General features: G+C 50.5%; 4 protein-coding genes across 7 annotated transcripts; all 4 read right to left on the bottom strand.

Moving 5' to 3' along the window:
* Nucleotides 1-443: 443 nt before the first annotated feature.
* Nucleotides 444-3704, bottom strand: mrm1 (mitochondrial rRNA methyltransferase 1 homolog (S. cerevisiae)). 3 transcript variants are annotated; one of them, XM_062486063.1, is made up of 6 exons: nucleotides 2757-3704; nucleotides 2476-2624; nucleotides 2078-2171; nucleotides 1714-1834; nucleotides 739-858; nucleotides 444-627 (listed from the first exon to the last, which is right to left on the bottom strand). In XM_062486063.1, the coding sequence occupies exons 1-6, from the start codon at nucleotides 3426-3428 to the stop codon at nucleotides 578-580; spliced, it is 1206 nt and encodes a 401-aa protein (XP_062342047.1). In that variant the 5' UTR covers nucleotides 3429-3704; the 3' UTR covers nucleotides 444-577. The 3 variants fall into 3 exon arrangements, with proteins under 3 accessions (XP_062342047.1, XP_062342046.1, XP_062342045.1); XM_062486062.1 differs by having other exon boundaries at nucleotides 2715-3703; XM_062486061.1 differs by having other exon boundaries at nucleotides 2476-3701.
* An 826-nt stretch (nucleotides 3705-4530) lies between these two features.
* On the bottom strand, nucleotides 4531-7386 carry LOC134039194 (dehydrogenase/reductase SDR family member 13-like). The gene is made up of 5 exons (XM_062484902.1): nucleotides 6588-7386; nucleotides 6158-6276; nucleotides 5945-6068; nucleotides 5421-5747; nucleotides 4531-5181 (listed from the first exon to the last, which is right to left on the bottom strand). The coding sequence occupies exons 1-5, from the start codon at nucleotides 6712-6714 to the stop codon at nucleotides 4922-4924; spliced, it is 957 nt and encodes a 318-aa protein (XP_062340886.1). The 5' UTR covers nucleotides 6715-7386; the 3' UTR covers nucleotides 4531-4921.
* Nucleotides 7387-8333: 947 nt separating this feature from the next.
* On the bottom strand, nucleotides 8334-11431 carry LOC134039193 (dehydrogenase/reductase SDR family member 13-like). Its single transcript, XM_062484901.1, has 5 exons — nucleotides 11178-11431; nucleotides 10923-11041; nucleotides 10365-10488; nucleotides 9812-10138; nucleotides 8334-9705 (listed from the first exon to the last, which is right to left on the bottom strand). The coding sequence occupies exons 1-5, from the start codon at nucleotides 11302-11304 to the stop codon at nucleotides 9446-9448; spliced, it is 957 nt and encodes a 318-aa protein (XP_062340885.1). The 5' UTR covers nucleotides 11305-11431; the 3' UTR covers nucleotides 8334-9445.
* A 229-nt stretch (nucleotides 11432-11660) lies between these two features.
* On the bottom strand, nucleotides 11661-24300 carry LOC134039192 (PHD finger protein 12-like). Of its 2 annotated transcripts, XM_062484900.1 has the most exons (15): nucleotides 23433-24300; nucleotides 23085-23266; nucleotides 21660-21732; nucleotides 19667-20084; nucleotides 19300-19420; nucleotides 16928-17060; nucleotides 16039-16203; nucleotides 15542-15706; nucleotides 14817-15324; nucleotides 14498-14725; nucleotides 14143-14292; nucleotides 13702-13797; nucleotides 13165-13247; nucleotides 12848-12986; nucleotides 11661-12761 (listed from the first exon to the last, which is right to left on the bottom strand). In XM_062484900.1, the coding sequence occupies exons 1-15, from the start codon at nucleotides 23496-23498 to the stop codon at nucleotides 12391-12393; spliced, it is 2898 nt and encodes a 965-aa protein (XP_062340884.1). In that variant the 5' UTR covers nucleotides 23499-24300; the 3' UTR covers nucleotides 11661-12390. The 2 variants fall into 2 exon arrangements, 1 of the variants encoding a protein (XP_062340884.1); XR_009932752.1 differs by lacking the exon at nucleotides 11661-12761 and having other exon boundaries at nucleotides 12921-12986; nucleotides 13165-13287.
* Nucleotides 24301-24682: the final 382 nt, after the last annotated feature.

Raw genomic sequence — 24682 nt, 5'->3', positions numbered from 1 at the left:
TACCACCCCAGCGGATCCCCAACTCTCCAGAAGAGCTGGTCCTCCAGCCTGAGTCGAGGTACGACCTCAGGTAGCTAACCCTCCTGTAGCTGCACCTCTCTGTTGCCCTCCACCTTTACATCCTAAACATTTACATTCTACATCTATATGTCCTATACCCTGATGCGTCCATCTATGTGTCCTCCCCCTGCCAGTGACTTGGCTTATGACCTCTTCCACCCCATGTTGGACTGAGCTTTGACGCTGAGAGAAAGTGGCAATCAGGCCAGGTGGAAGTGACACCCTTATCTGAGAATGGTGGGCGTGGCAGAAAATTACAGAAGCTGTCTCCATTGGTTACGGTGAACCTGGAAGGATGAGCAGCACACACAGCAGAGCTCACCGCAGACAGGCCAATATGTCTGCCAACTTTACATCACAACACCACACAGATGTACAGTTGGCAGACATATTGGCCTGTCTGCGGTGATGAACACATGAATTCAGGACACAAGTTGACAAATCTCTGCAGCCTCCTCCTCCTCTGAACCTCCAGCTGTGAGGCTCCAGGGAGGCTGTGAGGCTCCAGGGAGGCTGCTCAGCGCTGGCCTCCTCTCCGCGACGACAGAAGAGAATACAGCAAGATGCCTGGAGCGACACAAGGGTCAGAAGAGGACAAACAGAGGAGGTGAACAGAGGAGGTCCACAGGTGCTGAGATGAGAGGTGCTGGGGCCTGGAGAGGCTGAGCAGGGAGGTACCTGTGGCCACAGACACGTTCAGGGACTCCACCCCAGGGGCCAGGGCTCTGAGGGGAGGCACCGTCAGCAGGACCTCACACTGCAGGCACAGCTCTGGAGAGAGACCACCCCCCTCTCCACCTGGAGAGACAGCAGATTAGACTGGGAGGAACACTCCTCTCTCTCCTCTCCACCTGCATGAGGATCTCACACCTCAGAGCATTACCACATCTCCCCGTACTGCAGTTAGTAAACACTTTCTGTTGATCCTCACTAGACACTTCGAGTGAAGACTGAGATTGGTTCTACAGATAGCAGACTAGCAGGACGAGCTGGAACATGCAGTCTTTATTGTCAAGTCTAACTCAGTCACTTTGACCTGTAACACACTCAGGTGAGGGTAAGAGGGCAGGGTGAGGAGGAGGGCAGGGTGAGGAGGAGGAAGGCAGGGTGAGGAAGAGGAGGGCAGGGTGAGGAGGAGGGCAGGGTGAGGAGGAGGAGGGCAGGGTGAGGAGGAGGAGGGCAGGGTGAGGAAGAGGAGGGCAGGGTGAGGAGGAGGAAGGCAGGGTGAGGAAGAGGAAGGCAGGGTGAGGAAGAGGAGGGCAGGGTGAGGAGGGCAGGGTGAGGAGGAGGAAGGCAGGGTGAGGAAGAGGAGGGCAGGGTGAGGAGGAGGAGGGCAGGGTGAGGAGGAGGAGGGCAGGGTGAGGAGGAGGAGGGCAGGGTGAGGAAGAGGAGGGCAGGGTGAGGAGGAGGAGGGCAGGGTGAGGAGGGCAGGGTGAGGAGGAGGAGGGCAGGGTGAGGAGGGCAGGGTGAGGAGGAGGAGGGCAGGGTGAGGAGGGCAGGGTGAGGAGGAGGAGGGCAGGGTGAGGAGGAGGAGGGCAGGGTGAGGAGGAGGAGGGCAGGGTGAGGAGGGCAGGGTGAGGAAGAGGAGGGCAGGGTGAGGAGGAGGAAGGCAGGGTGAGGAGGAGGAGGGGGATGTGGCCAGGCATGACTCACCCATGAGCAGCAGTGTGGGTCTGGTCATGTGGAACTCTGAGCAGCACAGCACAGGAGCCGGGAAGCCACGCCCCTCCGCCCCGACCGTCCCCACCACCTGCCAGCCCTGAGACACCTTCACCTAGAGACACACACACCTCCAGCCATGAGACACCTTCACCTGGACACACACAAACTCAGGACAATCAAGCGGATCTAAAGAAGTTTTTTTATAATGATTTCATTATGCATTTAAGGTTAATAAATAAATAATGTATTCAAATACTTTTAACAAAGGTCTATAAATTACCATGTACACAATCAAACAAATACCAGAAGTATAGATACGTCTAATGGAGATGTTGTCTCTGGGTGAACTTGTTACCTTCAGCATATCAGCCAGGCTTTCATATCCATACACCTTCATGACCTCCATCACCCCTGAGCTTGCCTTGCTCACCACGGGCGTCAGGGGACAGCTGGGTAGAGGGGCCGGTTTAATCATCTCACAATAACAAGCACGTTGTTAAAGACAGAATGAAACATCAAATCAGCAATGTAAAGTAGAGGTTGATGTTGATGTAATATTGGGGCTGAGGTGATGTTGTTGCACCATGTCTGATAACAATACAGACCGTTTTATTAGCACCAACCCATTTCTGGTCCAATATTTTCTGCAGTCCTTCACAATCTGTATGTGCTGTTTGTATAGGCCTATACGTTATTATATGCACCATTCTTACGCGGCTACAGACAAAAGCAGCTAAAAGCATGAAGCGCCACCTGTTGTGAAGACTGCTGGCGATCCTGTCCACCCCTAGGAAGTATGCAGAGCGGATGATGGCTCCCAGGTTCATGGGGTCCTGCACCGCGTCCAGGACCAGCCAGAGGGGGGGCGCGCTGCCGGCGCTTGGGGGCTTCGGAGGCTCGTCCTTGGAGAGGAAAGTGAGAGGGCTGGCTTGTAGACACACGCCCTGGTGGACCCTTCCAGAACACATCTTATCCAGTTCCTTTTTACTGACCCTCTGTATTTGCACCCCCCTCCGGTGGGCCTCCTCACACACCTGCTGAACCGAGGCCCGTTTAGACGCGTCTCCCTCCTTCACATACAACCTCCGGGCCCGCCTCCTGCCCATGGTTAGCGCAAGCAGACAAGGCGACACCCCGAACAAAGTCTCGCTGTTTCTGTCTTCTTTCGAGTCCTTTCCGACCCTCTCACGCGCCTTGGGGAAGTCGTCCAGACTGAGTTTCTGGAGCTCAGACGACACTCTTCCTTCAGCCCAGGGTCGGCCCTCCTGGGGACCCGGGGCTTCGGCCCTCCCGGGGATCCGGGGCTTCGGCCCTCCCGGGGACCCGGGGCTTCGGCCCTCCCGGGGACCCGGGGCTTCGGCCCTCCAAACCTTTTTCGAGGCCGGTATCTCCGGGATGTCATCGGCCCCGTGATGCCCCCGCCATGTCCCGGACACGGCGGGCCTGTGTTGATCACCAGCGGGACTGTGTTGATCACCAGCGGGACTGTGTTGATCACCAGCGGGACTGTGTTGAACACCAGCGCTGGGGAGAACGCTACGCCGCTTACTAACGTCTGGTTTCGCCTCACCATCTCTTCTTTGGAGAGTGCTGGTGGGATGATAGGATGCAAATTGAGAACTTACTCTCAGATCTGCCACCTGTGCAAAAAGTCTATTGTAGACAAATAGCCTTGAGCAGTGTAGTGTGAGATTCCATGTCGCCATGATTATACACGTGCACAAATGATCTAACCGATATCACGGCTCACTGCTAGATGATATCAGACAACGGATTGTTACGGATTGATAGCTAGAAAATCGTTTAAAATGTGTGCTAACGTTAGCTAATTACAGTAGCTCGCCAGCCCATTCATTCAAGTTCACCTAAATACCCTTCAAAACCAAGCAGCGAACAACAGCGTAAGACTGACATGATACCACTTCAAATATAGGCTACAGTACTCTCTTGTCTACACATAAAAGTAACTGTTAGTCCAGATGGCTGGTAGCTTTCGACCCAGGACGCAGTCAAACTACGGCAAACTCACATGTGGTTGGTTAAGCTCCGCCTCTTCGAGGAAGTAAACAGTAGTTTTGTCACTTGCCAAGATTCAACAGTACCCTCTAGTGCTGCTTGATGGTACTGCAGCTTCATGCACCAAACAAGCTCAGGCAGGACAAACTCTCCAACTTATGTTTAGGTTTAATTGTTTGTGTTTAGTTAAAATAAAAGCTTATCATGATGTGTTAAATTGACTTACATCTCAAGAACTTCATGATAGCAAAAAAGGATTTATATTTTAGGAAATTTCATAGATATCTAGCATAATGGTTCAATATTAAACTTTCAATATTGCCTATCTAAATATTAGTCATGTTTCATAGTTAGATGAAGCGAAAAATAAACAAAAGATTGCCTGATTTAGCTTCCACACAAAGTACATTCCTCGATACAACGATCATATGGGCTAAAGTTCAAAGAACAATATGATGGCAAACCTGTGTGACTTGTCTGACAACACGTACAAGTGCCTTTGTGCCGAAGCTGCTTCAGGTTGATGGAATGTTCTTCTCTCTGTCTAAGATACCCAGGAACACTGCACATGCCTGTGTGTGTGTGTGTGTGTCCACATGCTCAGTTAATGTTGTAACTATGACAGTCTGGGTCGACCCCAGTCATCATTTGAATCATGTCCTCTCAGAACCACTCAGGTGCATTTGTTCTTTCCGGTCTTTTGGCACTGTGTTCCTAAATGACGCTCAAGGTTAAGATTGTGTGAGAATGATGATGTTGATTACATGTGCTGACAGAAAAATACAAATCTAAATCCATTATGTACATTTTATTTCTAACAAGGAAAACCACACATCTCTACAAGAGATTCTCATTTAAATATGAGTCTGTTTGTGTCCCCGCCCTGGCCCCCTCCTAACATACTCGTCACCAACACAGGACCTCACACAGGTGGGACCCACCTGTGGTTGTCAGTGCCACCATCACCAGTAATTTAAAGACCGAAAAGATTTGCTGCCTTTTTTCCTGTTACCTTACCTGTCCAGTCACATAATGGGCATTTCCCCCTGATATGCAAACCAACTTCTGCTCTCTCACTCCAAACTCAGTTTTAACAACACCAAAAGCCTCAGATTAACCTCAGAACATAGGAACCGGGGCAAAGTGGATCCACACTCGTCCGCAGAGCACCCCAGCTCCCTCCCTAAGAGAGGCCACACAACCTCTCGCTCACGTCCCACAGCTTCTTGGCCACAGCGTCGTCCCGGCCGCGGCCGCTCAGCTCCTGGAGGGAGCAGCAGCAGAAATAGCCTCCGCTCAGCGGCTCCAGCCCCTCCTGCAGGGCGCAGTGCAGCGTGGTCTGAGCTCCAGCCTCAGGGTCCAGGAACAGCAGCGTGGAGATGGGCTCGATGAACACCTTCTGCCACAGGCTCACGTTACGGGACAGCTCTGTCTTCACCACTCCTAGAGGGGACCAATCAGGGATGGATGCTCGGTGTCATACAGGAAGTAAACGCACCGTATCTGCCATGTCGCGTTAGTGTAAAATCCTGAACGTGTCCGTGCATCAAAAGCCTATTGATAATCCTGAGTTGTTGAGAATACATGTTAGTACAGGTAAACGCATAATGCCTCGGGTGAAATACAGATCGTGGCTTAGGTTAATAGCAACGAGATGGATCGTGTTTAAGTAAGTTCCAAACCTGGGTGAACGCTGTAACACGTAACGCTGGAGCCCTTCAGCCTTCTGGCCAGCTCATGAGTGAACAGAACGTTGCACAGTTTGCTGTTGCAGTAGGCAGCGAAGAACTGCCAGCTGTACCTCCCAGAGCCCAGGTCCTTGCTGGTGTGGAGCTTGTCGAAGTCAATGCTGCCCCACTGGTAGGCCATAGAGGCCAGGGTGATGACACGGGCATGGGGCCCCTCCTTCAGACGCTCCAGAAGAAGGCAGGTCAGCAGGAAGTGGCCCAGGTGGTTCACCCCAAACTCAACACCAAAACCATCCTCTGTACGGCCGTCTGCCACCAAGCCTGGACAGAACAGAAGAGGACAGGTCACAGGACAGGACACAGGTCACAGGCATCAGGATCCTTTACACAGTCACTGTTCTGTCAAGGTGGGTTCTGAAACAATTGGTTTGTCAAGATCGTTTCCACAATCATTGGTTTGTCAAGATGAGTTCCAAAATGATTGTGTGTGTGTGTGTAGGGTAGGGGCGTTAACAAACCAGCGTTGTTAATAAGAAGATCCAGTCTGGGCTCAGACTTCAGGAATGTCTTAACGAATGCTCGCACTGACTGTAGGCTCCCCAAGTCCAAGTGCATGAACACCACGTCAGTGCTCCCCGTTCTCTAAACCCACAACACACACCCCTGTTAGGACTGGAATACTCCAGTTTCTACCCAAACAATTCAATGGATCACAATGAAGACTTTCATACCTTGTTTATGTCGCTGATAGCCGATTCAGCTTTGACTTGATTACGACAGGCTAGGATGACCCTGGCCCCTCGCCTGGCCAGATCCATCGCTGTGGCCTTGCCGATGCCTGTGTTGCCACCTGACAGCGCCAAACCACAACTGCTCATATCAAGTACCTCATACCACATTGTAAACTTTCTTCGCTAGCAAAATTACAAACTTATACTTTATTGGCATTGGAAAACAACTGATTAAAAGTTGCTGAATGTTGTCTGCAACTTTATTCAGACATGTTGACTTACTGTCGATAACATGTCTCAGCGTACATTCGTTTTGAAAGTGGGACATGAATTTGAATGCAGATAGCTTTTTCTGAAACATATAACTAGCTCCGGTCGACACAAACAAATGATTGTTAACCAAAAACAAATTGAACAAATATGAACCCACCAGTAATAATTACCGTCCTCCCTGCCATCACCGCGTTTCCTTTGCATTTTGAGCTTTTGAAGAGAGTCTCGACAAGGAAGATATAAATCCCAAATCCGATTCCAACCCCAACTAACAAATAGATCATGATGTTGGTTGTGCGTTTCTCAAATGCTCGTGGCAAGACGAACTGCGGGATTATGAGAAAGGTTGGGCTATTTGAAGTTACCTGTTAAACGGGTTCCGGAGTCTCCACACTCGTTTTCACAAACCAGTTCCGAATTTTTGTGTGTGTAAACTACAGAGTTGTGTTTTAATGAAGCGTTGTCCACATCAGCGGTGGAACAAATACATGATTAACTAGATAATGGGCGACAACAGAATTAGCAGACTTGCCTATCATGAAAAAAAGAGAACACGTTTATTTCCCAAGTCTGCAGTTTCCCAACTAGACTGTCGGTAAATGAAACAAGGTGCTGTGGATCTTAAATTAACATTTTGAACGAAAACATAGGGACCACAGTACTGCGATGGAATGTGATGGATTTTCTTGTACACTCTTTTATTCTTACGTTAGAGCAGTTATGAATATTCATGAAGTAGCCTACATTTAAATCTTGGTAGAGATGATCTGATGCAAAAATCCTTCAGGAACAAAGCTGGGGGCCTTAAATGTAAACCCGGATGAATCTATTAAATCTGTGACGATGCCAGCTGACGGCGGCGGCATCTCAACATGTCAATCAGGGACAGTGTGGGTTTTCTTAAAGGGGTGATTGGCTGGGTTTTTGGGGTATTTCACACTGTTCCTTAAAGGGGTCATTGATTGCAGAACCAAATGTACCTTGTCACAGTTGAATAAGACAGTTCAGTGGGAAAATGGAAAACAGTAATTAGCAATGGTAACATATCCTGTATCTAGCACCTGCCTTTCTCCAGTTCTTTCAAATAGATAATCTGGACAGGCGTTAGCAATAGGCTAGACTGCTATTCGTTTTCTGGCTATTTTTTTCGGAAGCTTCCCTTCTAATGCCGACTACAGCTAGTCTAGCTAGAGTCATTTGCTAAGTAAGGTATGTTGATGTGTTTATAAACGTATTTAGCATTCTACCAATGCTAGATACAGGAGACGTTAGCATTGCTAATAGGCTAACTGTTAGCGACAAAATCATACTTACAGCTTGCGTTTGTGATGAGCATACGGTTGGAACAGCACCTCTTCAGCAACAAGGGCTTAGCAAATCGGCTTAGCAAATTCTTCTTTAACCCTCGTGCTGCCTTTGGGTCACATGACCCAAAGGTTCATAACGAACCATCGTTGTGTTTACCCAATTTTACCCAATACAAAAACAAATTAAAATAATTTTATTTTAACCTTTGCAATGTGGGGGGTCTAAGACAGCCCAACGGTTAAAAGAAAATGCTTCACTTTGTCTTTGTATGCGGTAAATCTGTCGCAATACGATGGTGGGTCACAATGACTGATGGGTCAGAATGACCCGAAGATAACACAAGGGTTAAATTGTCCCAGGTTTTCATTCCTAACTCGGTGAAGTGGTTCGAGCAAATGTGTAATTGAGGGTCGAACTGCAGAGGGATCTTCTCATAGACAAACATCACAGCCCATCGAGTGTTTGGTTCCTTGGGAAGACTCTGAAGTGTCAGCATTCCCTGTACAGGCTGGAACACTGCATTTACCACCGTAGTCCATTTTCAATATGTTAGAAAAACGTTCTTCTTTGTAATTCCGTGGAAGTACACAGAGCAGCGCACAGCAAATTTTGGGGCGTGACCAAGGTACAGACCAGAGCCAAAAAAGGTGGAGCCCCCATTGTGACGTCACAACGGGTGATTTTTTAATTGTGAGATTTGCATAGGAAAGAGGTGTCAATGGACTTTGGGGTTCACCATGTCCATTTTACCTACTGAACTGTCGTTATTCAACTGTGACAAGGTAAATTCGGTTCTGCAATCAATGACACTTTTAACCAGGTTCAAGTCAGACAAAAGCTTTCACAGAACATCCTCCACCCTTTTTGTCAATGTTAAGAATAAGGCTCAAAACGACTTTCTCTTCTCACAATACTTGGAGAGAGTTATAATCAATTATCAAATTTCCACCGCTGGAGAACATTCACATTTGCGTACATGAAAGAGTATACTGAAATTCTTGTGTGTGTAACGTTTTATGATATGGTGCAGGTCTACATACATGTATTTCCAACAGACAACATTTACATTTATTCATTTAGCAGACGCTTTTATCCAAAGCGACTTCCAAGAGAGAGCTTTACAAAGTGCATAGGTCACTGATCATAACAACGAGATAGCCACAAAACATGAAGCACACATTGTGAACAACCAAAATAAGTGCCAAAGGGAAGAACCATAAGAGCGTGTAGTTAAACAAGTTACAATTAACCCTCGTGCTGCCTTCGGGTCACATGACCCAAAGGTTCATAACAAACCATCGTTGTGTTTACCCAATTTTACCCAATACAAAAACAAATTAAAATAATTTTCTTTTAACCTTTGCAATGTGGGGGGTCTGAGACAGCCTAGCTGTTAAAAGAAAATGCTTCACTTTGTCTTTGTATGCGGTAAATCTGTCGCAATACGACGGTGGGTCACAATGACTGATGGGTCAGAATGACCCGAAGATAACACAAGGGTTAAACAACATGAGCTGCTATAAGTGCAAGTGTACCTGTGGAAAAAAAGCAAGCAACAATAATAAAACAATATATCACAGCGAGTACAAAAATTTAAGTCAGTTACCACTAACCACAACATTTGCACATTAGGATAACTTATTTGTCTGCCTTTGCCTCAAACGAGCACTAATAAAACGTAGTAAATCTGGGAATGTAGGATTTGGTTCAAGACATGCCACAAAGTCTCTCGCTAGCTTCCCACAGCTTCCTGGCAGCCTTGTCATCCTTGGCTTTGGCCTGGACTTCCTGGACTGAGCAGGAGGAGAAGTAGCGTCCAGACAGGCTCTCCAAGCCCTCCTGCAGGGCGCAGTGCAGGGTGGTCTGGGCACCAGACACCGCGTCCACAAAGAACAGAGCTGTGATTGGCGTCATCACACACTTCCACCCAAACCTAGCATAGCGCCCGATCTCTGTCTTAATTGCACCTGTGTGGATAAAAAAATGGTTTCAGGTAAGAAAAAAATAAGTGTACATTCTTGAAGAGACTTGGAAGAACTGGTTCTCTGTCAGCAGAGTGGATGCAACACTAACCTGGGTGAAGGCTGTAGCAGGTGACGTTGCTGCCCTGGAGTCTCACGGCTAGCTCGTGAGTGAACAGGATGTTACACAGTTTGCTGTGGCAGTACTTCTCAAACAAGTTCCAGTCTGAGTCTCCCAAGCCCAGGTCCTTGTGACTGTCTATGCAGCTGAAGTCAATACAGCCGAACTCATAACCTTTGGAGGCCACGGTGACCACTCTGCTCGGACCACTCTCCTTCAGCCGCTCCAGCAAGAGGAGGGTCAACAGGAAGTGACCCAGGTGGTTCACACCAAAGATCATCCCCACTCCATCCACAGTCTGACCACCATTCATCAACCCTGAGTTGAAAAATACTTTAATTTCTAAAATAAAGTATTGATGACGAATCCATCGCTTGTATGTGACAAAGTATAGTGACATCATGACACAGATGCTGCCCTATAGTCAAAACATGTAATACATTACAGTTGAGATAGTTATATAGACTAACAGGGGCAACAACACTGCAGAGAAAATGTTTTCAGTATTCATCATGCATCATGACATAATTACTGACACGTTTACCAGCATTGTTGATTAAAATGTCCAGTCTGGGCTCAGATTTAAGGAAGTTCTCAGCGAAGGATCTCACTGACTGCATGCTTCCAAGATCCAGCGGCATGAACACAACCTCCCTGTTCCCTGTCTCCTGCAGAACATTCACATACACATTCTGTATGATTATGGATTTATAGCTGATGCTTTCATCCTACGCGATGCACAGGGGAAATTTCAGATTCAGAATATTTTTTTATTGCCATGTAAGTTAACACAAACACAGAATTTACTGTGGCGGGAAGGTGCATACAATGAACATATACGAATCTTAATTTTCTTTTTTTTGAAATAGCAGAATGCATAAATACAATTTAAAAGTATAATACTAAAGAGCTAAACATGTCCTTTGAACCTGAGACCTGTTGTCTGCAGTGGATTGCTCTACCACTAAGCTTTTCCCATCCCATATGATAGTTGAATTTGTTAGTTATTTTCATACAGTCTTCTATGGTATAGTGCGCCCCCCTCCGGATATACCACAAAATAATATTTTTTGTTATGTAACAAATGTGTCCATAAGCCTACCATGACGATGTCGAGAATGGCTTCTTCTGCCCTCCGCTTGTCTCGGCAGGCCAGGATAATCCTGCCTCCTCTCCTTGCCAGGTCTAACGCGGTTGTTTTACCAATGCCAGTGTTGGCGCCTAGAAAATAATATTCGAGTTTGACTTCGGTCCTGTATCACCAAGTGTTTTTTCAGTCATCCACACCACTGTTAATCGCTATGCAAAGCATGATAAACAGTTAAAGCAAAACTTACAGAACATGACGGAACCATACCTGTAACTATTACGACTTTCCCATGCAACTGCACATTACTTTTACATTTGGGTAGTTTCAGAACCATTAAATGCAGTAATAAATAAGCCGCGACTAATCCAGCCGCAATAACTAGCAGTGTAAACATGGTTGCCTAGGAAATCTACTTGGATAAACAATTACGTTGAAATAAGGAAAACGGCAGAGAACTACACCCTTATAGAGACTTCCCTTATCTGAACTTATTCACAGCTGCCTACACCAATGAAACATCGAGATGCAATCTGATCAGAAAGGGGTGATGACCATGTTTCGCAACAGTCCAATAGGCTGTTACTAATAGGCAAGTCAGTATCGCCAACATGTGGTTCTAATACTCGCTACTGTTCAGAGTACACACGTACAGATTCAAACTCATACACCAACAATGACCACGCGACATGTTCTTTGAAGCTTCTTAAAAATATTTGTATTATTTACATTTTTAAGACCGAAAAGGGGAAACATTGTTGAGGTTGCTTTATATTTACATAGCACGTGAAAATGTTCAGATGAACTTCTCTAAAACACAGTATTTACAATGTAGACTACAGTATTGAAAAACACGACAAATACTTTTCAAGAGTACTGCACAAATTTCACAAGAAGCATAGTACAGATTCAAATGTCAAAACGACCAAAGGACCTTCACAGGTCTGGTCAAACAGAATCCTATGCTGTCCATCATGAGTGTAGTTGAAAAAGGGATTATTTACCATGTACATAATTATATTAGTTTATAAAACATAGGAACATGAATGTGTGCATGTTTCATTATAGAGCTACCTGCAATGGTAACAAAAACATCTGAACACAATTACATTGTCTTTATACAGTACACAAACTAAAATGGCCAGGAGAAATAAAGTAAATTTTCTGAACAGAATGAGCATGTTTCTGCTATTATTACTGGCACAGTAGAGAACAAGTTACTCACATCATGACTGTCTAGTGGGGTTGTTGCTCCAGTGAAGTCATCTTGATTCCCACAGAGAATCCCTTTTAAATGCCAATTTAAATATATTTCAGAAAGATGAACATTTACAAAGAGGAAAAATAAAAAATTCAATGTGCAACTTGCCCACAAAATCTGAGCATGAAAAATACTTCATATCAGCAAAATGTTTGAACATTTAACAAAATAAAAAACACTTTAGGACTTCTACCAGGACTGGCAGTGGGGGTGGGGGCAGGGTTAGGGTGAAACACGGGCCCTTGATAGAGCAGGGCGGGGTGCTTGGCAGAGCCCTCTGTCTGGACTGGGGTGGAGGCTGGCTAGAGCAGCCTGGTTCTCCTCCTTGGGCGGCAGGCAGGCGAACTCTGTGACGCTGAAGAGGAACTGCATGCAGCCCATCTTGATGAGGCTGCCGTGGTGGAGCAGGGCCGTGCCCTCCCAGCCCGCCCCCGCGCCACCCCAGCCCGCCCCCGTGCCCCCCACCATGCTGCAACTGCTGGACCTGCAGTCACACAGGGCCTCCACAGCCTCTCCCGGGCCCTGGCTCATCACTGTGGCCTCCACAGCCTCTCCCGTGGCCTCCCCCTGCTGCTCCCTCCTCCTGCAGCGCTCTGCGGATGCAAACAGAGACCTTTACCTTAATGTAAACCTGAGGACTGACCGTCCAGGTAGTCTCCGCCTGCAGCCGGACACTCACTGATGATGCTCTGGACCTTGGCCACCAGGCTGCTGGAGGGGCTGGGCTGGATCTTCTCTGAGAAGTCGCAGGAGTAGAGAACGTTGTCCACCGTGGTGCCGTGCTCACTGTAGTTCAGCAGCTCATACTGCTTGGTGTTCTGCTCCACACACACACACACACGCACACAGACACACACGCACGCACACAGACACACACAAACTTGAAGATTTCATGTAGCTTTCTCCGTATAAATGAATGCTGAGCGATAAAACCAGCGATGGTAAAACCTTGACATCTTTTCTACATGTGTGTGTGGTGCATGCCATCCTGCTTACCTCATCATAGAAGATACAAGCATGTTTTCCTGACAAGTAATTACAGTGGCCATAGTTGGTGAGGCACACATCCATATCAGCACCTGCCAGACACAGCAGTCAGACTACAGCAGGAGAGGAGCTCTAGGAGAGACAGTCAGACTACAGCAGGAGAGGAGCTCTAGGAGAGACAGTCAGCACAGACACACACTGGTTCCTCCTGATCTGGATCAGTTTGCACATCTGTCCTTTCATGACTTAATATGACTGTATATATTTATGACTGTATATATTTATGACTATATATGAACCTTTGTACCTTCTAGTTTCACTCAGAGCTGTGGGTTATCTAAGGCAGGGCCTCAAGGCTGCCTGGTGTGCACCTGGTGTGTTAGGGGTTACCTGACCCTGCCCAGAGACACCTGCTGTGATCTGTGTTAGGGTAACCCTGCTGTGATCTGTGTTAGGGTAACCCTGCTGTGATCTGTGTTAGGGTAACCCTGCTGTGATCTGTGTACATCACCAGTAACAAACCCAGTGCTGTGTGTGTTTTCTCACCAGTTCCCATGTGCAGGGTCCTGTAGCACATGTTGACCGCACTTCCTGTTCCTGCTAGAGGGTAGAACACAGCCCTGGCCTGGATGGCCTTGTGTGCTGAGAGGAAAAACGCCACAAAACAGATCGACAATATGAGATAAATAACTGATGAAAAGCTCAACACCACCAGTAGACACATGATGTCCTGGTAAGGCAGGTGAGGGAGATGAGGGATGGGAGGGTGAGGGAGGGATGGGAGGGTGAGGGAGGGATGGGAGGTGAGGTGAGGGAGGGATGGGAGGGTGAGGGAGGGATGGGAGGTGAGGTGAGGGAGGGATGGGAGGTGAGGTGAGGGAGGGATGGGAGGTGAGGGAGGGATGGGGGGTGAGGGAGGGATGGGAGGTGAGGGAGGTGAGATGGTGGGGAGTTGAGGGATGTGAGGAGAGGGAGGGACCCTCTGACCTTCAGACTGCTGCTCCTGTGTCTGGGCGGGCTGGCTGGTGCTGATGTAGTTGCTCTGAGGAGACCAGGCTCTGGGCTCAAACAGCTGCTGGACCCGCTGCCAGGCCAGCAGGCGGATGAACTTCTCATCCAAGTTCCCCATCTGGATCTCTGGGAGGAGCAGGGGATGACAGCATCAAGACATCAGGCTCATGTTTATTTGACAGAGTGACAGGAGAGAGGAAGGGGGGGGGGGGATAGACATGCAGGAAATGGCCCAGGCTGGAACACAGGGTCCCAAACCTGGGACCCTGTGTTCCAGCCAGAATAGTGAGGGTTCCATCAGTGATCCACTGGTCAGGCTGGTCAGGCTCACCTCCATGCCCATCTGTGACAGCCTTCAGGCAGCTGGACAGGTCCCCCAGGGAGAGGGGCTGTGGCCCGGGGGGCTGGGGCCCGGGGGTCTGGGGCCCGGGGGGCTGGGGCCCGGGGGGCTGGGGCCCGGGGGGCTGGGGCCCGGGGGTCTGGGGCCCGGGGGGCTGGGGCCCGGGGGGCTGGGGGGCCCTCCCGGAGAGCTCTGCCACATCCACACCCATCTTTCCATCTGCAGACAAATGCAAACACACAACCCTGCTCACTAGATGCCTCCAGCCACACAGCAGCTAGAACCAGGGCCCCTCTCCCTGCAGGCCTACCTGAGCCCAGCTTGGTGCTCCCAGTCTGGGCAGGGGCCCTGAGAGGGTCTGGGGGGTGGGGAGTCCAGGGGTCTGGTCTGATGGAGGCAGGTCCTAAACAAGGTCTGGGCGGGGCCTCAGTCTTAACCACGGCCAGGTGGTTGGGTAACGCGGGGCTGGGGCTGGGATGCTGGGGGCTGGGGGACTGGGTGGAGGCCGGGGGGGACTGGGTGGAGGCCGGGGGGGACTGGGTGGAGGCCGGGGGGGACTGGGTGGAGGCTGGAGGGAATTGGGCCTCGGGACTCCCGTTGGCCTGCTGGTCCACGGGGCCGTTACTGGGACATGAGCCGAGTTTCAGCCCCGCAGGGGCCCCCTGGGGGCCTGGGGCTGTCCTGTCAGAGCTACACTCAGCCCCGCACTCCCCCGCTGGGACGCTAGGTTTGACATCAGCCTCCCACTGTGAGGACTTGTGCCTGGCTGAGAGGTGCTGCATGATGCTGCACTGCAGGGTGATGACGCCTCGCAGCCACTGGGGGGAGAAAACACTCGTTAGAGGCAGGACTAGAGGTAAACACTCGTTAGAGGCAGGACTAGAGGTAAACACTCGTTAGAGGCAGGACTAGAGGTAAACACTCGTTACGGGCAGGACTAGCAGGGTCAAGACAGGACATGGTGTGGTGCATGTCTGTGTATACGTGGGGGAAGTTCTGTGTGTGTGTGTGTGTGGGGGGGGGTTGGAAGTTTACCTCCTGCTGCTCCTCGTTGCAGGTGAAGGGCTGGAGCCGCTGGGAGGGGTGCGGGGAGGGGGAGGCCTCTGGGACACCTGTGCAGATGAGCTCTCCGTGGCGGATCCCAGCGGGGGGGATCATGACAGGGGGAGACCTGTACTGGGACTTGATGGAGTCAGGTACCTGGCAGGGGACACACAGGGCAGTTACCACACCTGACCATCAACACAGCCTCACTACAGGCCTGCAACACAGCCTCACTACAGCCCTGCAACACAGCCTCACTACAGCCCTGCAACACAGCCTCACTACAGGCCTGCAACACAGCCTCACTACAGCCCTGCAACACAGCCTCACTACAGCCCTGCAACACAGCCTCACTACAGCCCTGCAACACAGCCTCACTACAGCCCTGCAACACAGCCTCACTACAGCCCTGCAACACAGCCTCACTACAGCCCTGCAACACAGCCTCACTACAGCCCTGCAGGTGAGTGTTCTCAAGGGCGCCTCACTTTAAGCGTTCTCTTCAGGTGGGCGTGGCCTCCCCTGCGGACAGGAGGATGCAGGCGGTGGACCCTCTGCAGGAAGTCCACCTTGACAGCATGCTGGGACATCCTGTCCTGGAACTGGTCAAACAGCTGACAGCGACTGCTCAGTGTGAGGCTCCTCTGCTTCAGCTATCAGGGAGAGGGGGGAGAGGGTGTATGTATGTAGAGGCATTCAGGAGGACAGCAGGTACATCTCCAGTAGGTAGATCAGGTGTGTGTGTGTGTGAGACCAGGTGTGTCTTACCACCAGGTGCTCTATAGATCAGGTGTGTGTGTGTGTGAGACCAGGTGTGTCTTACCACCAGGTGCTCTATAGATCAGGTGTGTGTGTGTGTGAGACCAGGTGTGTCTTACCACCAGGTGCTCTATAGATCAGGTGTGTGTGTGTGTGTGAGACCAGGTGTGTCTCACCACCAGGTGCTCTATAGATCAGGTGTGTGTGTGTGTGTGACCAGGTGTGTCTCACCACCAGGTGCTCTATAGATCAGGTGTGTGTGTGTGTGAGACCAGGTGTGTCTTACCACCAGGTGCTCTATAGATCAGGTGTGTGTGTGTGTGAGACCAGGTGTGTCTCACCACCAGGTGCTCTATAGATCAGGTGTGTGTGTGTGTGTGACCAGGTGTGTCTCACCACCAGGTGCTCTATAGATCAGGTGTGTGTGTGTGTGAGACCAGGTGTGTCTTACCACCAGGTGCTCTATAGATCAGGTGTGTGTGTGTGTGTGACCAGGTGTGTCTCACCACCAGGTGCTCTATAGATCAGGTGTGTGTGTGTGTGTGACCAGGTGTGTCTCACCACCAGGTGCTCTATAGATCAGGTGTGTGTGTGTGTGTGTGACCAGGTGTGTCTCACCACCAGGTGCTCTATGTGGTTGGGGCACATCCACTTCCCCACAGGCATGGCTGTGAGCGGGGGCTCCAAGCAGTCCATGTGGAACAGCAGGGGACAGTAGTCACACTGGATCAACGGAGCCAGCCTGCAGCTCCTGCAACACACACAGGGGGCAGCAGAGAGAACATCAACATCCACAGATATCCTGAAGTATTCACGGTATGTTCTAGAACCACACGTTCTTGTCTGTTTGTATATGACTGTCCCAAACGCGGTGCAGAGTGAGGGAAGGAGAGGGAGCTGGGGTCCGCTAGGGGCTCTGCCACAGCCCAGAGAGGAACAGCCAGCCATGCACAATGATACAACATGCTGAGCAGATGGTTTGAATTCCAGTTTCTCTCGCCATGCGCTTCAGTGTTCTGTGGTGTTACTAACATAGCTGAGGTGCTGGTACCAGCCAGCACACACATTCGACAAGGCACACTGCCACTTCAACAGTGTTTTGGTGGTTCTAAAGAGCCCAGTGCACTCTTGATACAGAACGATAAGTGTTTTGGTTGTTCTAAAGTAGAGCCCGACTGATATGTCGGCGGGCCGATATAATCGGCCGATATTAGGCATTTTCCAAACTATCGGTATCAGCATTTTTAATGGAGGATAAATGAATATTAATGTTTAAAAAAATAATAATATATATATATTTTTTTTTCTTTTTTATTGTGTTTTTGTTCAAAGGACATTAAGTTTCATATCTTAAGTTTGTATTTTTATACATTTTATTTGTCAGAACTTTAATATATTCTGATGTTCCACTGTTCTGATGTGACAACAAAACAAACAAGTTTATTTTTAAACTGCATTATCATATTATTTTAGTGAGGAAATAATAAGTCAGATGGCTGAGTGGTTAAGGAATCGGGCTATTAATCAGAAGGTTGCCGGTTCGATTCCCGGCAGTGTAAAATGACGTTGTGTCCTTGGGCAAGGCACGTCACCCTACTTGCCTCTGGGAATGTCCCTTTACTTAATGTAAGTCTCTCTGGATAAGAACGTCTGCTAAAAATGATTTTAAAAATTAAACATTATATCGGCCTATATCGGAATATCGGATTTTTAAATCACCAAATATTTGTATCGGTATCGGCCTTAAAAATCCTTTATCGGTCGGGCTCTATTCTAAAGAGCCCAGTCCACTCTGATACAGAACGACAGGCCAGGCAGGCAGCGTTTGAAGGTACTGAACTGTTGCACCAAAACCAAAATGGTGTTTTAACAGTTAAATCATTTCCTTTTACATTTCCTTTGGACAAATACGTGCGCGGAACAGATGACGCCTCCAAGACAGTGTGAGGGGACAGCTGGTGCCCATCTGATGCTGTTCTGGAGGAGATATGACAGCCCAGTCTGCCTGATGCTGCCTCTGGAGGAGAGATGACAGCCCTGTCTGCCTGATGCTGCCTCTGGAGGAGAGATGACAGCCCTGTCTGCCTGATGCTGCCTCTGGAGGAGAGATGACAGCCCTGTCTGCCTGATGCTGCCTCTGGAGGAGAGATGACAGCCCTGTGTGCCTGATGCTGCCTCTGGAGGAGAGATGACAGCCCTGTCTGCCTGATGCTGCCTCTGGAGGAGAGATGACAGCCCTGTCTGCCTGATGCTGCCTCTGGAGGAGAGATGACAGCCCTGTCTGCCTGATGCTGCCTCTGGAGGAGAGATGACAGCCCTGTCTGCCTGATGCTGCCTCTGGAGGAGAGATGACAGCCCTGTCTGCCTGATGCTGCCTCTGGAGGAGAGATGACAGCCCTGTCTGCCTGATGCTGCCTCTGGAGGAGAGATGACAGCCCTGTCTGCCTGATGCTGCCTCTCACCCCTGCTCCCTGCCTCTGCTCAGCAAACACTGCTACGCTCCAAACAACTACCACTTCTCTTCCAAAGGCGTGTAGTCCTACATGGGTCTTCCCTGATTGCTTTCATGAATACTTTCCTTGTCAGAAATAATGGCTCGTCATTCAAAGGAATAACCGGGGATTGTGTCTTTCAAACTAAACCGTGCAATGATCCCCCACAAATAACTTCACATGCTTTGAAAGAGCATAGATCTGCATGTAATTGGACTATTTACCATCTAGGTTTGCTCCTTTTGGCACAACGAAAGTAATGCAATTCCATTCTTGTTAAACGATGAGTAACAAAATAATGTTTATTTAGGACAAATGGTTTCCCACTCATTCACAAGAGAACAGAGTGTTATTGAGCGTGTGCCTGCTGTCTGCTCCTTCCTGGTGGGGTAGCACACCTTCACGTACCTGCCACAGGGGTAGCACACCTTCACGTACCTGCCACAGGGGTAGCACACCTTCACGTACCTGCCACAGGGGTAGCACACCTTCACGTACCTGCCACAGGGGTAGCACACCTTCACAGGCAGCGGCACCAGACCGCTGTGGTCACGTTCATGCTGAGAGCGTTTCATGTTCTTTCCCATCATCTCGTCTCTTCTCCTCCTCTTGCTGCTTCCTGGGGGTAGGAGAGAGCATGAGGAAGAGAACATCAGCAGAGATACTGTCTCAGTATGTTGTGTGAGCGAGCGCTGAGAGGAGCGTGTTTATAAGACGTACTGACGGATTCTCCCGTCGCTAATAGCAGCAGCCAATCAAGCTGAGGGGACCCCCCAGGTGAGGTGGGGCGTACCTGGGAGGGCTGTGGTGCAGGTGAGGTGGGGCGTACCTGGGAGGGCTGTGGTGCAGGTGAGGTGGGGCGTACCTGGGAGGGCTGTGGTGCAGGTGAGCTCGTTGGGCAGCTGGAACTGTGTAGGGTTCCTCTCCATTGCCGCGGCGATCAGGAGGTCGAAGGGCCTTTTGAGGTGGGGGGTGGAGCTCTCCTGGTCGGAGCACACCGTTTCATCCTCCACGTCCAGCATGTCCTCATCCATGTCGTTCTGCTCGGAGGGCGTGGGCGTGTCGGTGGAGGCTGTGGAGGTGGGGGTGTTGGGCCGGCTCAGCGGCCTCCGCTCCAGCAGACGGACTTGGGCCACGGCCGCCCTCAGCCCCGGGCCCACGGCCGGGTCCAGACGCAGTGGCCCAGACGACACGTCCTGCTCGGACGCCGGAGACTGTTTGGAGAGCTGCAAGCTGCTGCGCTCCAGCAAACCATTTATATGCTCCTTCTTAAGCTCACGCTTCTGGAGCAGGGAGAGAAGGGAGGAAGAGGGGAGCAGGGAGGGGGGAGCAGGGAGAGGGGAGCAGGGAGAGGGAGGAGCAGAGAGGGGGGAGCAGAGAGGGGGGAGCAGAGAGGGGGGAGCAGGGAGGGGGGAGCAGGGAGAGGGAGGAGCAGAGAGGGGGGAGCAGAGAGGAGGGAGCAGGGAGGGGGGAGCAGGGAGAGGGAGGAGCAGAGAGGGGGGAGCAGAGAGGGGGGAGCAGAGAGGAGGGAGCAGGGAGGGGGGAGCAGGGAGAGGGAGGAGCAGAGAGGGGGGAGCAGAGAGGAGGGAGCAGGGAGGGGGGAGCAGGGAGAGGGAGGAGCAGAGAGGGGGGAGCAGAGAGGGGGGAGCAGAGAGGAGGGAGCAGGGAGGGGGGAGCAGGGAGAGGGAGGAGCAGAGAGGGGGGAGCAGAGAGGGGGGAGCAGAGAGGGGGGAGCAGAGAGAGGGGAGCAGAGAGGAGGGAGCAGGGAGGGGGGAGCAGAGAGGGGGGAGCAGAGAGGGGGGAGCAGGGAGAGGGAGGAGCAGAGAGAGGGGAGCAGAGAGAGGGGAGCAGAGAGAGGGGAGCAGAGAGAGGGGAGCAGAGAGGGGGGAGCAGAGAGGGGGGAGCAGGGAGAGGGGAGCAGAGAGGGGGGAGCAGGGAGCAGAGAGGGGGGAGCAGAGAGGGGGGAGCAGAGAGGGGGGAGCAGAGAGGGGGGAGCAGAGAGGGGGGAGCAGAGAGGGGGGAGCAGGGAGAGGGGAGCAGAGAGGGGGGAGCAGGGAGAGGGGAGCAGGGAGCAGAGAGGGGGGAGCAGAGAGAGGGGAGCAGAGAGGGGGGAGCAGAGAGGGGGGAGCAGAGAGGGGGGAGCAGAGAGGGGGGAGCAGAGAGGGGGGAGCAGGCAGAGGGAGGAGCAGAGAGGGGGGAGCAGAGAGGAGGGAGCAGAGAGGGGGGAGCAGAGAGGGGGGAGCAGAGAGGGGGGAGCAGAGAGGGGGGAGCAGAGAGGGGGGAGCAGGGAGAGGGAGGAGCAGAGAGGGGGGAGCAGGGAGAGGGGAGCAGAGAGGGGGGAGCAGGGAGAGGGAGGAGCAGAGAGGGGGGAGCAGAGAGGGGGGAGCAGGGAGAGGGGAGCAGGGAGCAGAGAGCAGAGAGAGGGGAGCAGAGAGGGGGGAGCAGGGAGAGGGGAGCAGGGAGAGGGGAGCAGAGAGGGGGGAGCAGAGAGGGGGGAGCAGGGAGAGGGGAGCGGGGAGCAGAGAGAGGGGAGCGGGGAGCAGAGAGAGGGGAGCAGGGAGTGGGGAGCAGAGAGGGGGGAGCAGAGAGGGGGGAGCAGAGAGGGGGGAGCAGAGAGGGGGGAGCAGGGAGAGGGGAGCAGGGAGCAGAGAGGGGGGAACAGAGAGGGGGGAACAGAGAGGGGGGAGCAGAGAGGGGGGAGCAGGGAGAGGGGAGCAGGGAGAGGGGAGCAGGGAGCAGGGGACAGAGGGCAGACATAAAATGTACAGTCATTATTTCCTCCAACAGTGATCTCACTCCAGCAGACAGGACACAGAAACAAGCAGACTAAACTTCAGGGTAAAGGGAAGTTGACTAACCTTCCGACGCACGGAGCAGCGATGACACATCCAGTCCCCTGGGGGCAGCATCTCCTTGCTCAGAGGAGGATTACTGTTGGTTCACAACAAACAAGCTACGATCAGCTAAACTAATCAACTCTGAGTTAGGAACAGCAACACTGCAGTGATTAAGAAAGTTGCCAAGAGAAGTCTAAGTTAAGAAGTTTGTCATTAAAAAGGCCTGATAAACAGGCATCTGCTGGAGCATGTGGTGTACAGCAGACAACACACAAGTCTCAGCTTTTACAGCAAAACAAGGATTTCTACAGCCAAGAGCGCCGACCAAACATGAGGCTGAAAGATTACTTTTCAAGAGCCCTTCAAAAGATGTTCAGCAGCAGTATGCTGTTAACTCTCTGCACTCAGGTTAAAGCGACTGAGAATGTTTGGACCCCTGGCTGATTGAAGCCAGGTGCGCACAGAAGAAGAGAGTCTGCGGGCAGAGAGCCAGAGAGGTTGGGCCACATCAGGCTGCTGGTCCCAAAACCAACATGGGGATCCACAAGCAACCAAGATACAGGCAGTCCCAGATACAGGCGGTCCCCAACCAAACTGAATAAACTGCACATCCACATTCTTTCTATACAAAAAATCCTATATAACTTAAAGGCGCTGGTATATCCAGTCCAGTCAGCAGAGCCCTGGAGACCAGCAGAGCCCTGGAGACCAGCAGAGCCCTGGAGACCAGCAGAGCCCTGGAGACCAGCAGAGCCCTGGAGACAGGGTTCCCAGGTCTACACACATGGTGAAACATCCATCCCACAACATGCTATCACAACAACATTACTAACTGCAGTCACATCATAACAGCTCTTTGCATGTTGTTAGCTGATCAACATTCCCTTTTCCGTCCACTGCACAACATTCATTCAGCTGCCAGTTAGTTATGATTTATAGAGATATGCCTGCAGTGTACATAATCATGTACATAATGACCAGACAGACACAGGTAATGTTTCCAGAATGCCTGCTCTGTAATCGCACAAAGTCTTAATGAACCCTGGCTCAACACCAAAAGCAGTTGATTGTCATTATTTCCATAATATGTGGCCACAACCTGACCTTTCCTCAGCATCTTCCTCAGTACACTACTGTTGCTCCTAAATGAAGTATTCCCGTCATGGCAATAGACCGAGTTACAGGCAGCATGGTTTCAAGAGCTAGCTGCAGCTTCCCTCACAGAACAGTGACCTGCCTGGCAACTAGAGGCATAACAGCAACACACATGGCACATAGCAACACGCACTACACACACAAACTGCTCTCTGATACTTTTAAACAACTGCTGAGGTTTACTCGTTCTCAGATGAGTCAACTCATTCCTTCGTGCTTCTGACTTTTAAGACTGTACCAGTGTAACTTAGCACGTAGTCAGTGAGCTAGCTAGGTGTGTCGGTCGTTTACCAGCACTGTAAGTGAAATGCAGCGGGACAGTGATCACAGCAGAGCAGGTCGCCTCCTTCACGGCAACTGTCACAGGTGTCGTGGTTTGTGGCTCTCCCGGTCCTCCGAGCATTTTTGTCCGGTTTACGACTCCTTTTTTCGCCGTCTTCAGACTTGGGAGGTGCAAGCAAAGCTTGGATTTGCTGCATGTCAGAGAAAAAGAAAAATAGTATCGTTATTAAAGATAGCGGGAGGCTTGGAAGGGATGTATTTTAGAGTCAATGCATTCAGCAGACCTTCTACTGGTGTTTTCAATAAAAACTAGCAAAGTATGGTAGTGATGATCGTTACGAAAGGAAGGTTTCTTACCTGCATAAGCCCCCCAGAGGTGTCGAGATCGTAGACAATCGTTGGGGTCTCCATTTTATCCCACATTCAAAAAGCCTCTGTGAGCAAGCTACTAGCTCCCCCGTTAGATACCGAACAAATCCTTCCAAACTACCACTCGAAATTCGGCACTGTCAACGATTAATTCCAACAACGAAGTCCCCCCAAAACATTTGCGATACGTTTGTAGTTTGTTAGAAGGGTTTGCTAGCTTGCAAATCGACTGTTTCTCAGGCCCGTACGGTACAGCAGCAAGAAACCGTTAGCTATAAAGCTAACTAGATAGCCTACTAGCTAGATTCAGTGCCTTATTTCCAGTTCAAAGACGAATAGTCCTTTCTTCTTTAAGTCCTCGATTTAAAATCCTTCTTTTATACTGTATATATAATTCCACGCTGCCCAAGTCGTACAATAGAGAATGACAAAAGTGTTGTATTGCTGGTAAATCAAACAGATTGTATTGTAGGATATTTAATGTTTGTCCCTTCAAGGCCTAGCAGTAGCCTTTCTCTAGCTAGCTAGCTAGCTAAAGCTGGTGCCTCGTACGCGTCTCAAATGATTATTGTAGCTAGCCAGCAACTAGCTAGCTGGCTAGCTAGCTAACGTCAGACGCATATCTGTTTCCTCCCATTATTGAACAATGTGATAATAATATTCTCTACCTATGCAAAATCGCGTACCTGTCATGAATTCTCTCAATCCTGGAACCCTACTGTAGTATTCCACCACAAAGCAGCGTCTAACTGCAGGCTGCAGCTGGTTGTTTTGAAGCGGCGCTAGCCCTTCTAGCTGAGCATCTCTGTCCTGCTGGATCCAGACTCTCCATGGAGCTCGCGCACATTTGCGTAGAACGTCGTTTGAGCACGCGCTGTGGCGCGGGGCTCGGCTTTGTCGCGAGATGCTGAATGGAAAACGCGTTGACTAGGCGCGAGGGAGGTGGGGGCGTTCCTCCAGAGATATTATCTGATCATCCTCGGAGATAAAGCCTGTGGTTTCACTCATTTTAAAATGTTATATTTTTAAATGTTATACTTACAAACTCGTCACATAATCCAGTGTTATTCAGTCCTTGATACCTTTTTATGGATGTCTAGTCTTAAATGTTGATGGCCGTGATTGGGGGCGGGAATCGCAGCCCTTTGGCTATCCCAGAAAAATACTAAATTATTGTAAAACGATGGTAAATTTAACAACAAAGACTGTAAATGCACTTGGCCGTTTGTAAATATATC

Source organism: Osmerus eperlanus, chromosome 19 (genome assembly GCF_963692335.1).
Source record: "Osmerus eperlanus chromosome 19, fOsmEpe2.1, whole genome shotgun sequence".
Lineage (NCBI taxonomy): Eukaryota > Metazoa > Chordata > Actinopteri > Osmeriformes > Osmeridae > Osmerus > Osmerus eperlanus.
The sequence above is the reverse complement of the archived record's forward strand: the minus strand, read 5'-3'. Positions and strand labels throughout refer to the sequence as shown.